Raw genomic sequence first — 15,027 nt, 5'->3', positions numbered from 1 at the left:
GAGGCGGAGGTTGCGGTGAGCCGAGATCGCGCCATTGTACTCCAGCCTGGGTAACGAGAGCGAAACTCTGTCTAAAAAAAAAAAATGTGTGTGGAATTACTGCTGACTCTTCAGAGTTCAGGTAAAATAGTGATTATAGAGATAAGTTTGTATTTGCTGCAGTGAGAATTGTTCGAAAGAGAACCTGACACCATAAGAAGAAACCACAAGTAGAAGTCCATAATGAAATTGAAATTCTAATTTGAATCTGACTTGTTAAAATGGTGTAATTGGCATTACTTGGTTGTTTTGAGTAAAGCTTTCATATTTTCTAGAAGAAATTTTCCCTACTGCTTTGAGTGGGCTTGCTTTGACTCACGACTGATTAGGCCAACATTCTAGCAACCCCGAAAGGCGTTAAAAGGTAATTCTGCCATAGCAATAGAAAGAAATGGTAGTAAAGGTTGACTACTCCTCATTGACTACTCCTCTTTCTATTGCCATAGCAATAGAAAGAAATGGTAGTAAAGGTTGACTACTCCTCATCTGAAATGTGTGGAACCAGAAGTGTTTTGAATTTTGGATTTGGGGGCATTCTGGAATCTCTGCATTATGCTTACCAGCTGAGCATCCCAAATTCAAAAATCTAAAATGCTTCAATGAGCATTGGGTATCATGTTTAAAAACTCCAAACACTTTAAATTTTGGATTTCAAATTTTCCCATTTATGATGCTCAACCTGTTCTAGGAGGTAAGTGGGCTGAGAAGAACTGAATCGTTTTTGATGTTTGATTTCCACAATTGGTTAGAGGTATTCTTTTTTGTTGTTGTTGTTATTTGTTTTTTTTTTGTTTTTTTTTTTTTTTCTTTTTTATTGGTTAGAGGTATTCTTATAAAAGCCCAGGGGCAGAATGCATCTGAGGCTGAGAGGATATTCATTCATTTATAGCCACTACTATTATAACAAATAATGTGCTAGGCCAAGAGTTGACTGGGAGTGACGCAGCTTAACAAATATCCCTCCATAATAAGAATTACAATAAACCATGGGCTTACTTAGTTAATAAAAACAGGCCGATTAGTAAAATTTTAGTGAAAATCCCTTATAAAATTTGGGTTAATCAAAGAGTAATGCTTCCTTAAAGTGTTGCGCATCAGAACATTTGGCCCATCTGACTCATCAGAAGTCATCTACATGGCACACCATGCAGCAAGGGCCTGGAAAAGCCCAGTCTTATTGCTATGCCTGCTACCATGAGATGCTTCTAAAGAGCCAAGTGGAGGGACTCGTTCAGCCCCACATGTTGTATAGATAGATCAGACTGGAAGCAGCAAGGGGTTGTGGCATGTGGGCAGGGACACTCTGAAGTTCTCAAAATAATATATGGACCTTGAGAGCTTACTTGGAGGTTCTGGCAGGAGAGTGTGGCTACTCATATACCCTTGATCAAAGAACAACCCTCCTCTATTGGAGAAGATCATGCTCTTCAACCAAGAACACAGCTTCACAAGGGCTGCACATGGAGTGGTCAGGAGGAAGGGGACACCTGCCTACCCAGCCAGATCAGCGAGATCAACCCTGGCAATCAATGGGATAACAGATGTCACAGCCAGATCATCCTCACATCCAAAATAATCTATGAATTCCATTCAAGCAAAGCAGAAGCTTTAAAAAATTTATGAGGAGCAGAAAGCACATGCTCAAAAGGAACAATGAGAAGAACTTAAAGGACTTTACCCATTTACTGTATTTCAAAGGTCCAGTGAATCCCATGGCTTCTATTATCTTTGTGAGGGCACCAACCTTCTCCTCAACAGGCTGTGGGGAATCTTTGGTAGTCGAAAGCTGATTAACCAAAAAGAAAGAAACTAAAATTAGTTGCAAAAAAATTGTAATAGAATGGTTTGTTCCTCATCAGGTCTGAGAGCATTTTTTTTAAAATACAGTCACAGTCTCCTCCTTTCACCCAGGCTGGAGTGCAGTGGCACAATCATAGCTCACTGCAGCCTCAAACTTCTGGGCCCAAGTGATCTTTCTGTCTCAGCCTCCCAGGTAGCTAGGATTATAGGTGCACGCCATCAGGCCAAGTCAATTTTTAAAATTTTCTGTGGAGTGGGGAGCCACAGCCTGTTGTCCTGTGGAAAGAGGGGATCCACAGCCTGTTGCTCAGGCTGGTCTCAAACTCCTGGCCTCAAGTAATCTTCCTGCTTCAGCCTCCTCAAATGCTGGGATTACCTGTGTGAGCCACTATGCTTGGGCTAAGGGCATTTTTATTGCTTAGGTTTTTGTTTTCACCTACAATTTTTAATTTTCGTGTTTTTTAGGCATCTTATCATTCAGTAAAAACACATTTGGAACTGTACCTAATACATACCTTCCAAATTTCAGAGCAAGACATGCCTGTCTCATTGACTATATGTCTATTAACCTATATCTCGCAGATGACAGTTCTGAGGCATTAGAATAAAAGTTCTATCAACAAGAGGACTTTTAAAAGGAAAGCCTTTCCTTGACATGTACAGGTAAAAATAAATAAATAAAAGAAAATCTTGACCCCCATCTCTCAAAGAACAATTCTGAGAAGTAAAACATTCTATGCTTATTGATGTAACCGGAAAAAGGAAAAAAAAAATATTGCCTGCAAGCAGTCAAAAGTCATTCAAAACCACAATCAAGCACTGAATAAATATTTTTAAACTCTTGCCTTTTTTAGTAAAGGTATCACAAATTTTATTAATGACTACAGAAAATAAGAGTCTTGTATTTGCAAATAACCTCCAAGGAAAGTCGGCTCTAATGTTAAACTCCCCAAACAAAGGCAAGCTATCTAACCAATAAAAAATTATCCAAAACTTAAATATCACTTTATTTTTAACACATAAAAAATTCATACTTTTTCCTCCTGTTTTCCAAGCAAGACAATGGAAGAAACACAGGACATAGGCTCAGAAGGCTTAGGTCCAAATATTCAGGCTGGCGTGGTGGCTCACAACTATGATCTCAGTAATCCCAGTACTTTCGGAGGCCAAGGTGTGAGGATCACTTCAGCCCAGAAGTTCAAGGCTGCAGTAAGCCATGATTGCGCCACTGCACTCCACCAGGGCAACAGACCCAAGACCGCATCTGCTAAAAAAAATTTTTTAAACAATTCCAGTACTTATGGAGGCTGAAACAGGAGAATCACTTGAAGCCATGAGTTTGAGACCAGCCTAGGCAACAAAACAAGACCCTGGTCTCTACAAAAATTTAAAAATTGGCCAGGTGTGGTGGCTCACACCTATAATCCCAGCACTTTGGGAGGACGAGGCAGGCGGATCATGAGGTCAGAAGCTTGAGAACAGCCAGGCCAATATGATGAAACCCTGTCTCTACAAAAAATACAAAAATTAGCTGGGTGTGGTGGTGCACACCTATAGTCCCAGCTACTGAGGAGGCTGAGACAGAAGAATCGCTTGAATCCAGGAGGTAGAGGTTGCAGTGAGCCAAGATCATGCCACTGCACTCCAGCCTGGGAGACAGAGCAAGACTCCATCTCAAAAAAAAAAGAATTTAAAATTAGCAGGACACAATGGTGTATGCCTGTAAGTCTCAGCTACTCAGGAGGCTGAGGCAGGAAGATAGCTTGAGCCTGGGAGTTCGAGGCTATAATGAGTTATGATGGCACCACTGTACTCTAGCCTGGGTAACAGAGCAAGACCTTGCCCCTGAAAAACAAAATTCATTTGGTCTGCCACTTATTTATCATCCTTGTGACCTTGGGCAAGTCACTTTACTCCCTGAGCCTCACCTTCTGCATTTGCGAAAGCTCACCTAGCTAACAATTTTGTTGAGATCCTGTGTGAAAGCACTCTATAAACATAGAATGCGCTGATAATTCTCACCTTATGTGTGTCGTGATACTTCCGACTCAGCTGTATGTCTATTCCAGGAATCTGTTCGGATCCACCACATGCTCGGGACTGGCTTATCCAGGGCCACTAAAGGATAAAAACACAGATGTAAGCACCACTGAGCACTTAGAGGGTTAATCTGGGCAAAGCTGTTTTCAGAGTAGACTATTGGATCTTTCCAACCTTATTTAGCCCAGTTCCCAGTGATCATCTCACAAAGAAGATCCAAAACCAGCACCTAGAAGGGTATCTAGTACATGGTAGATGCCCAATAAATATTTATTGAATATTTGAAGAAATAAAATAATTTGGGCCAGGCATAATACCTCACACCTGTAATTACAATAACTTGGGAGGTCAAGGTGAGAGGACTGCTTGAGGCCAGGGGTTTAAGACCACCCTGGGCAATATAGCAAGACTCCATTTCTAAAAAAAAAATTTTATAATTGGCTAGGTGTGGTGGTGAATACCTATAGTCCGAGTTGCTCAGGAGGCTGAGGTGGGAGGATCACTTGACCCAGGAAATTGAGGCTGCAGGGAGCTATGATCACACCACTGCACTTCAGCCTGGGCGACAGAGCAAGAGCAAGACCCTGTCTGAAAAAAAAAATTCAAAGGCCAGGCACAGTGGCTCACATCTGTAATCCCAATACTTTGAGAGGCCAAGGTGGGTAGATCACTCGAGGTCAAGAGTTTGAAACCAGCCTGACCAACATGGTGAAACCCCATCTCTACTAAAAATATAAAAAATTAGCCAGGTGTGGTGGCACACACCTGTAATTCCAGTTACTCAGGAGGCTGAGGCAGGAGAATCGCTTGAGGAGGTAGACGTTGCAGTGAACTGATTATCGTGCCACTGCACTCCAGCCTGGGAAACATAGCAAGACTCCATTTCAAAGAAAAAAAAAATTCAGCCCTGGAAACCTGGAACTACATCTAAGTCAATTCTAGGAAACAAGAATTGCAGTACACAACTATTTAAATATAGGCAGCAGTGCAGTATATGGGGGAAAAAAAAGACTCCAGTCACTTTTATGTTTAAAACCTGCTTCTGCCACCTACAACAAGCTTAGTAGCCATAGAAAACTTACTGAACCTCAGCTGCAGTAAGGATGAAAGAAGATATATAAAGTGCCTTTCACAAAACAGGTACTCAATAAATAGCAGAAGTTTCCATCATCACTTTCATCATCAACACTATGTTTGGATCACAATCACCACTTTTTTTATGTTCACATTGCATTTCAAAGCAATTTGGCAATAAAATAGCCATTATTTATAATTATATGCCAGATACTATACAGAATGAAAACTGGAGGAAAGTCCATTAAGGAAATGGCTAATTACAGTCACTCGATGGAAAATCAGGTATCCATTGAGGTTTGTTTTTTTTGCTGTCAGTGTTTTGTTTTTGAGACAAGGTCTGGCTCTACTGTCTAGGCTGGAGTGCAGTAGCACAATCTCAGCTCACTGCAACCTCCAACTCGCAGGCTCAAGCAATTCTGGTGCCTCAGCCTCCTGAGTTGCTGGGACTACAGGCACCTGTCATCACACCCTGCTGATTTTTGTATTTTTGTAGAGACAGTGTCTCCCTATGTTGCCCAGGCCGGCCTCAAACTCCTGGGCTCAAGTTACCCTCCTGCCTTGAACTCTCAAAATGCTGGAATTACAGGCATGAGCCATGGTGTCTGGCTGAGATTTTTTTCACTAGACTACTTTTTTTTACAGCAGTTTTAGGCTTATAGCAAAACTGCCTGGAAAGGGCAGAGTTCCCACTACCCCTTCCCCCACAAGCCCAGCCTCCCCCACCATCAACATCCCATACCAGGATGATGCATTTGATACAAAGAATGAACCCACACTGACATATCATCATCACTCAGAGTGCACAGTTTACACTAGAAATTATTATTTTTAACGTGAAAAAATGCTTATGTCTAAAATTATAGGTAAAAACATGACTACATATGGAAAGAACACACAAGAAACCAAAGAGTTATTTTCTTAAGTTAGAATTATGGGTAAGTTTAAGAATCTATAGCTAAAATAACTGGCAAAAAAAAAAAGAAAAAAGAAGAATCTAGTTTTCAAACTCTCAGTAATGCTATATTACCTTTACAATAAAAAGGGGTGGAAAGAAGCAAGAAGAGGACTGACACTTCAATTCTGGTTTATTCCAAGAAGAAATGGAACACATGGAATGAAAATGGTTTTTTTCTTTAACCCTAACAAAGAAAAATAGAATTTCGAATTGTGGAATGTTACTATTTACTTTTCTTTCCAAACAAGGATATTAAAAGATCAGTCAGGATTCTTCTGGTCAGTCCCAAGGACACTTATGCTTTAATTCGTAAGTATCAAGAAGGCTTTGTAAAACACAGACTAAACACAGAACACCTCCCCATTACATCACATACATCAATGTAATGGTCCATCTAAAACACAAAGCATTTAAACTGGTTCAAAGAACACAACCAACAGCAGTTTCCACAAGCTATGCTTTGGGCTGGGTCCTCTTCTATTGGGTTCTATTAGATCCTTCTTTTTCCCCACAGCTCCAGGAGTAACCTTCTGTGGCTGTCCTACCATCTACTCTATTTCTATCCTACCACTATTCATGAGCTAACATTTCATACCATAGATTTTTTTCTTTTTTTTTGAAGCACTGTGGTTTGTAACATTTCACACTATATTGAACTACTGAAGTACCTATCTAGTATCAAGTACGTCTAGTTTCTCCACACCTACACACTTATGAACACACACATTTACTTTTTTATACTACCCATTCTTGCCCTTGCACTTCACGCAGAAAATTCACTCAGCCCTTAAAGACCTCAATTTTTCCTTTGCTTAGAGTAAAAAATATCAATAGCCTGGGCGTGGTGGCTTACGCCTACAATCCCAATACTTTGGGAGGCTGAGGGGGGTGGGTTGCCTGAGCCCAAGAGTTACAGACCAGCCTGGCCAACATGGCAAACCCTCATCTCTACCCAAAAAACTAAACAAAAATTAGCCGGGCATGGTGGTCTGTGCCTGAGTAATCCCAGCTACTTGGGAGACAGAAGTCAGAGGATCGCTTGGGCCCAGGAGGCGGAGGTTGCAGTGAGCCAAGACTGCACCACTGCACTCCCATGTGGGCAAGAGCAAGATTCTGTCTCAATAAAATAAATAAATTTTTGTAAAAGAGAAAAAAATACTCTGAAATACTCAAATGTCACTTTTTCAAAGAGGCTTTCTCTAAAAATAGGTTATCGTTCCATTATTCTCTACCACAGAGGTAGCCTGTTCACTTAACTTCATGGTATTCATTACAATTTATAATTATGTATTTAATTATTGCTTATTTCTATCACCACTACCAAAATGATACACAAGGATTAAGAATTAGGTATATTACCAAAATCAAGTACAGTGCACTGCACCCTAACCTGTACAATTTTTCTTCGATTATTTCCTTTCTGTTCTTGTCCACTTACATATGCTTCATTCAGCCAAGCTCTACTTAATGCCCACAATATGCCAGTCCTTGTGTAAGGTTTTGGGATACAAACAGAATCCCTTTTCTCAAGGAGCTCATAATCTTGTGAAGAAGAGAAAGATTTACCACACAAGAAAAAGAACTGAATGTCACATTCTAAAAATGCTGAAAAGGTCACTCACCACAAATAAACAAACACAACCCCAGTATTAGCAAGGATGTAAGCCTATGAAAACTCACACACTGCTCATAGTAGTATAAAATGGTATGATCACTTCGGAAAAATATTTGGCAGTATCTACCAAAGCTGAATGTATATACATCCTATAAGACTCAGCAAGTCCATTTCTAAGTACACATCCCAATAGAAATGTGTACATATCCTCACCAAAAAACACGTACAAGAATGTTCATAGCAATGCTATTCATAAAAGCCTCAAACTGGAGAAACAATCCAAATATTCATCAACAGAATAACAGATAAAGGAACTGTGGTATATTCACATAATAAAATACTATACAACAAGGAGAACGAATAAAGTATTAGTATGAAAACAACATGGCCTGGGCACAGTGGCTCACACCTGTAATCCCAACAATTTTGTAGGCCGAGGTAGGTGGATCACTTGAGGACAGGAGTTCAAGACAAGTCTGGCCAACATGGTTAAAACCCTGTCTCTTCTAAAAATACAAAACTTAGCCAGACATGGTGGTGTATGCCTGTAATCCCAGCTACTCAGGAGGCTGAGGCAGGAGAAATCTCTTGAACCCAGGAGGCAGAGGTTGCAGTAAGCCAAGATCGCGCCACTGCACTCCAGCCTGGGTGATAGAGCAAGACTCTGTCTCGAAATATAAAAATAAAAATAAAAAAGAATGACAGAGGCAGAGAAGTAGAAAGGGGGTGCTGGGAGCAATTCAAGCAATTCTTGAATACCACAGGTGTGTGCGTCTGCTCCTTTTAGCAACTGTAAGCTCCAAAAGGGCACAGCCCATCTTCTCCATCTTTCATTTTCTGTCCCAATGCTCAACACCATTCTGGGCATGAACTCACTACTCAATAAAAACTAGGTGGATTTTTTTTTTTTTTTCAAAGAAGACAACTTTGGAGAAGGTCCAAAAACAGAACCACAGGAATGATCAAAGGGATGAATAAAAGGTCCTAGTGGAAAGGTCAAAAGGAATTTAGGCTGTTTAGCTTGGAGAAAAGGCAACTGAAGAACTAAAGAGTAACTCAGAATAACAACACTTAAGTTGGAAGAAATCTCAAAGATATTCTGGTCCAACCTTTTCACTTCACAGATGAGGAAACTAAGACCAAGGGAGAGGTTGCTACTTGGTAAAGGTAATTTTAGGACACCAATTTTTTTTTTTTTTTTAGTTTCGTTTCACACAGAGAGGAGAAAAACTTTCCCAAGTAACAGGAACATAAATAGCAACATAAACAGCAATTGCAACTTACTGAAGATCTCCTATATGCCCAGTACCTACCTACATGTTTGGTGTTTTACTTATGTTATCTCACGACAATCTTATAGATACTATATTTTCCTCTATTTTTTTTGAGATGGAATCTCACTGTTGCCTAGGCCAGAGTGCAGTGGCATGACCTTGGCTCACTGCAACCTTCACCTCCTGAGTTCAAGTAATTCTCCTGCCTCAGCCTCCCAAATAGCTGGGATTACAGACACGTGCCACCACGCCAGCTAATTTTTGTATTTTTTTTTTGACAGGAAGTAAATTTACTGGTGAATATTAAGACGGGGTGGGCAGCACAGTGGAAGCAGCACAATGGAAGCCCTCATGAATGCAGGGCCTGCCACTTGTCAGAGGGCCACAATTGGGGATGTACTTAACCCCACAGCCATCTAGGATGAGCCGCTTCTCAGCCACCATGTCTTCAAATTCATCGGTATTGAACTTGGTGAATCCCCACTTCTTTGAAATGAGGATCTTCTGGCGGCCAGGGAACTTGAACTTGGCCCTGTGCAGGACCTCAATCACATGTTCCTTGTTCTGCAGCTTGGTGCACCCAGTTGGACATGATAACTTGGCCATTGTGAACCTTGGCCACAGTGCCCTGGGGCTTTTCAAAGGCACCTCGCATGCCTGTTTAGAGCCTACATTGGGGTAGTACAAGCTCAGAGACGTGAACATACGTCTGAAAGACTTGTCTCCAAGGTCCCTTAGAGCAACCCATACAAGAAAGAGGCTGCATTACACTACCAAGGAAGCTGCTGTTTGCAGCCATTGCACACTGGGCCCCCATGAGGAAAGGAAGCCAGTCAGCTTAACTGGCTGCAGAATTTTTTGTATTTCTTTAGTAGAGACGGGGTTTCACCATCTTGGCCAGGCTAGTCTAAAACTCTTGACCTCAAGTGATCAGCCTGCCTCGGCCTCCCAAAGTGCTAGTATTACAGGCATGAGCCATCACACCAGCCCCCCTATTTCATTTTTTATTTTTTTGGAGACAAGGTCTTGCTCTGTTGCCAAGACTGGAATACGTGGTGTGATCATGGCCCACTGCAACCTTGACCTCCCAGGCTCAAGGGATCCTCCTGTGGGGGATACCACAGAGTAGCTGGGACCACAAAGATCCAGCTACTCTGGATTTTTTGTAGAGATGGGGGTCTCACTATGTTGCTTAGGCTGGTCTCAAATTCCTGGCCTCAAACGATCCTCCCACCTTAGCCTCCAAAAGTGCACTTGGCCCCTAATTTTTGTATTTTTAGTAAAGACAGGGTTTCACCATGTCGGCCAGGCTGGTCTCAAACTCCTGACCTCAGGTGATCCGCCCGCCTTGGCCTCCCAAAATGCTGGGATTATAGGCCTTAGCCACCATGCCAGGCCTTTCTAATATTTTCTTATGAGATTGAGGTTATGCATTTTTGGCAAAAATGATGTTATTCCCTTCTTGGTGCATCATATCAGGGGATACATAATGCTAGTAGGTCTTATAACTTTTGCCACTTGGTTAAATCGGTATTTGTCAGGTTCCTGTACTCTAAAATTAGTATTTTCCTTTTGTAATTAGTAAGTATCTTGTCAGGAGATACTTGGAGACTGTGCAAATATCTACTTCTCACTATACTTCTGCTTACTAATTTTAGCAGTCATTGGTTTTTTATAAATGATACAAATAAAAATATTTTAATTGTGGTAATAAATACATAACATTAAATTTATTGTAATAACTATTTTAAAGTGTACAGTTCAATAATGTTAAGTATTCCATATTGTTTTGCAAGAGATCTCTAGAAACTTTTTCATCTCACAAAACTATGCTAAACATTAATTCTCTTCTCATCCCACTTTTCTACTTTCTGTTTCTATAATTTCTTTTTTCAGATGGAGTTTTACTCTGTCACCCAGGCTGGAGTGCAGTGCTGTGATCTCGGCTCACGGCAACCTCCACCTCCCAGGTTTAAGCAATTCTGTGTTAGCCTCCCAAGTAGCTGGGATTACAGGTGTGAGCCACTGCTCCCGGCCTTGTTTCTATGATTCTGACTACTTTAGGATATTTCATGTGAGTTGAATCATACATTTTCGTTCTTTTATAACTGGCTTATGCTTATTTCACTTAGCATAATGTCCTCAAGATTCATCTATGTTGTAGCACATGACAGGATTTCCTTCTTTTCTTAAGTCTGCAAACTCTTCTATTTTATATATACATTTTGGTGGTTTTTTTTTTTTTGGAGACAGAGTCTTGTTCTCTCAATAGGCTGGAGGGTTGTGGCGTGATCTCGGCTCACTGCAACCTTCATCACCCAGGTTCAAGCAGTTCTCCTGCCTCAGCCTCCTGACTAGCTGGGATTACAGGTGTTCACCACCATGCCCAGCTAATTTTGTATTTTTAGTAGAGACAGGGTTTCACCATGTTGGCCAGGATGGTCTCAATCTCTTGACCTCATGATCTGCCTACCTTGGCCTCCCAAAGTGTTGGGATTACAGGTGTGAGCCACTGTGCCTGGCCTTGATTCCTTTCATTGGAGAGCAGTATTTAGAAATCAAGATCTGGGTACCAAGTGTGCATGAGCCTATTGTTGAACTCTACTCAGGCTTTTGAAGGAAGCTTGATATAGGGGACAGAACATAGCTTTGAGTGCATAGTCTAGTCCTTAATGAACTTTACTTCTTTGAGCCTTTATGGCCTAATTTCTAAAATAGGAACAAATAGCCCAGGCACAGTGGCTCACGCCTGGAATCTCAGCACTTTTAGAGGCCAAGGTGGGAGGATCGTTTGAGGCCAGGAATTTGAGACCAGCCTAAGCAACATAGTGAGACCCCATCTCTACAAAAAATCCAGAGTAGCTGGATCTTTGTGGTCCCAGCTACTCTGTGGTATCCCCCACAGGAGGATCCCTTGAGCCTGGGAAGTCAAGGTTGCAGTGGGCCATGACCACACCACGTACTCCAGTCTTGGCAACAGAGCAAGATCCTGTCTCCAAAAAAATTAAAAATGAAACAGGAGGGCTGGTGTGATGGCTCATGCCTATAATGCATGGTGGCTCACGCCTATAATCCCAGCACTTTGGGAGGTCGAGGCAGGCAGATCACGAGGTCAGGAGATTGAGACCATCCTGCCAACACGGCGAAACCGTCTCTACTAAAATACAAAAAATTAGCCAGGCATGGTGGCGCGCACCTGTAGTCCCAGCTACTTGGGAGGCTGAGGCAAGGGAATCACTTGAACCCAGGAGGCGAAGTTGCAGTGAGCCGAGATCGCACCACTGCGCTCAAGCCTGGTGATAAAGCGAGAATTCCACCTCAAAAAAACAAAGCAAAAATTAGCTAGGTGTGGTGACAGGCATCTGTACTCCCAGTTACTTAGGAGGCAATGCAAGAGAATCACTTGAACAGGCGGGAGAGGTTGCAGTGAGCTGAGATCGCACCCTGCACTCCAGCATGGGTGACAGAGTCAGACTCTGTCTCAAAAAAATAAATAAATAATAAAATAAAATAAAAAAGAAAATATTACACAAACTCAAACTGAGAAACATTCTACAAATAACCAACTCTTCAAAAGTGTCTAAATCTTAAGAAGAAAAAGAATAAGAAAATGTGGCCAGGCACAGTGGCTCATGCCTATATTCCCAGCACTTTGGAAGGCCAAGATGGGTGGATCACTCGAGGTCAGGAGTTTGAGACCAGCCTATTCACCAAATGGTAAAACCCCAACTGTACTAAAAATACAAAACTCAGCCAGGTGTGGTGGCACACACTTGTAATCCCAGCTACTTGGGAGGCTGAGGTGAGAGGATCACTTGAACCCAGGAGGCAGAGGTTGCAGTGAGCCAAGATAGTGCCACTACACTCCAGCATGGACGACAGAGTAAAACTCTGTCTTAAAAAATGATCAAAATGTAACAGATCAGAGAAGACTAAGAACATATGACAACTGGATTTGTTATCGCAGACCAAAAAAGGACATTTATGAAAAAAACTTGGCAAAATTGGAACAAATAGACTAATTAATAGTATTATTTCAATGTTAATTTCCTGGTTTCATTAACTGCACCATGGTTATGTAAGATGTTAACATTAGGGGAAGCCAGATGAAGGCTATTTGGGAATGTTACTACTTTCACAACTCTAAGTCTAAAATTATTTCAAAATTTTAAAAATATTTCTTAAGTAGACAGAACTTCAAGAGGCTATTTAAGACAAAGCTGCAGACACAAACAAAAAAAAAGAAAAAATAGAAAAAACAAAGCTACAAATACAATGTCTTTAGCTCTTTGAAAACAATAATAGGATTATAGCATTGGACATTATCTTACAGATACCTGATACTACCACTCGTCCAAGGAAGGATTCCTTTATGTCAGGACCTTGACATACATTCATCCTACCACTGCCTGAATATTTCCAGTAAGAGTAAATTCACTATGTGAAAATGCAGCCCACACATCCCATTACACACAATTCTAATTAACAAAATTCTTCCTCATTCTGAGCCAGATGTTCCTCCTTGTGAGATATATACCTGAGGATGCCATTCTAAAGCAGAAGTTTCCAACCAGGGGACCTCAAAGATTCGGAAGATACTCCAGTAAGTTACAGTTAATATGACAAAAGATCCAGTTTATTTACAATGACTAAAATTACATCTGGTCAGCATAAGATAAATCACCTTGAGTTATTTACACAAATGCTTTGCTATAATGTTGTTCCAGAGGCTAATATAGTACCCAGTACATATTAGGTACTCAAGAAACATTTACTAACCCAAAGAGTAGGACACAGGTCAGAGATTCGTATAATGACTTCTTTTCCCCTACCATCTACGCACACACAAATAAATTAAAATTTTATACAAAAAATAATAGAACACAGCCCCAACTCTGAAAAGAAATACCTGCATAACCACCCAAAGTAGATGCCTCTTCTGTATGCATATTCTCCATTCATTTAACATACATTTAGTGGCTACAGTGTGCCAGGCATAGTGAAAAGACCAGGAAATACAGGAAAAAAACAAGACGTCCTCAGAAGGGCAGGGCTTACACATTAATTGGAGGGAATTTTAAGGTAGATTTTACATATAAGTTACATAAATAAATTACATAATACATACAAGTACATATAGCAAACATATTTTTAATTGCATCAAATATGAAAAAGAAAGTTAATGGCTACAGGTAAAAATCATAAATTGGTAAGAAAAATGAGTTCCCAATAGATGAATGGAGAAATGCTATAAGCATACAATTTTCACAAACTGAAAACAACTGATCAACACAGAAAAAATGTATAGCCCTGAGAGCTAAACAAAGAAATACAAGGTAAAACAAGGTAACATTTTCTACCCATTTATTTAAGTTAAAAAAAAACTCAATTGAGGGAGGTAATAATGAAAAACTAGTTATATATACATTGCTGGTGGCAGCATAAATTAAAACAACCTTTTGAAGAGGCAAATTGCTCACACTCTTTTAACCCAAAGTATGCCTTCCTTGGAATTTAATAGGGAGAAGGAAGGGGGTGGGGGGGAAAGAAAAGGAATTTAATAAGTAATTAAAAGTAAGAAAAAGGTGGGGTGCAATGGCTCACGCCTGTAATCCCAGCACTTTGGGAGGCCGAGTAGGGGGATCATGTGGTCAGGAGATTGAGACCATCTTGGCTAACATGGTGAAACCTCGTCTCTACTAAAAATATAAAAAATTAACCGGGCATGGTGGCACGCACCTGTAGTCCTAGCTACTCAGCAGGCTGAGGGAGGAGAATTGCTTGAACCCAGGAGGTGGAGGTTGCGGTGAGCCAAGATTATGCCATTGCACTCCAGCCTGGGCAACAGAGCAAGACTCCATCCCAAAAAATAAAAATTTAGAAAAAAGTATGTGCTAAGACAATGGTAAGAAAACTAAAGCTTATAATGACCAAAAAAAAAAAAAAAAAAAGCCGGGCGCGGTGGCTCAAGCCTGTAATCCCAGCACTTTGGGAGGCCGAGGCGGGTGGATCACGAGGTTAAGAGATCGAGACCATCCTGGTCAACACGGTGAAACCCCGTCTCTACTAAAACTACAAAAAATTAGCTGGGCATGGTGGCACGTGCCTGTAATCCCAGCTACTCAAGAGGCTGAGGCGGGAGAATTGCCTGAACCCGGGAGGCGGAGGTTGCGGTGAGCTGAGATCGCGCCATTGCACTCCAGCCTGGGTAACAAGAGCGAAACTCC

General features: G+C 41.1%; 1 protein-coding gene, 1 non-coding gene and 1 pseudogene across 3 annotated transcripts in view; all 3 read right to left on the bottom strand.

Annotated features, from left to right (window-relative positions):
* The window catches only part of LOC116562769 (ubiquinol-cytochrome-c reductase complex assembly factor 1), a 106,702-nt gene that overhangs the window by 73,154 nt on the left and 18,521 nt on the right, over positions 1–15,027 (bottom strand). The window contains exons 3-4 of one of the 2 annotated variants that reach the window (XM_032295144.1): positions 3,862–3,957; positions 1,718–1,825 (exon numbers count right to left, since the gene is read on the bottom strand). In XM_032295144.1, the coding sequence (XP_032151035.1) occupies positions 1,718–1,825; positions 3,862–3,957 (204 nt within the window). The remainder of the gene's footprint in view (positions 1–1,717; positions 1,826–3,861; positions 3,958–15,027) is intronic. The other variant, XM_032295145.1, reaches the window with a different exon arrangement.
* Positions 9,015–9,599, bottom strand: LOC116562595 (annotated as a pseudogene).
* Positions 9,517–9,652, bottom strand: LOC116563035. The gene has a single exon (XR_004274178.1). It is a non-coding gene; the product is annotated as a small nucleolar RNA SNORA70 (small nucleolar RNA).

The sequence above is a fragment of the Sapajus apella genome, unplaced genomic scaffold (assembly GCF_009761245.1).
Source record: "Sapajus apella isolate SASKATOON/1434 unplaced genomic scaffold, GSC_monkey_1.0 scaffold33, whole genome shotgun sequence".
NCBI lineage: Eukaryota > Metazoa > Chordata > Mammalia > Primates > Cebidae > Sapajus > Sapajus apella.
Note: the sequence above shows the minus strand (reverse complement) of the source record. Positions and strands in the feature narration are given on the sequence as shown.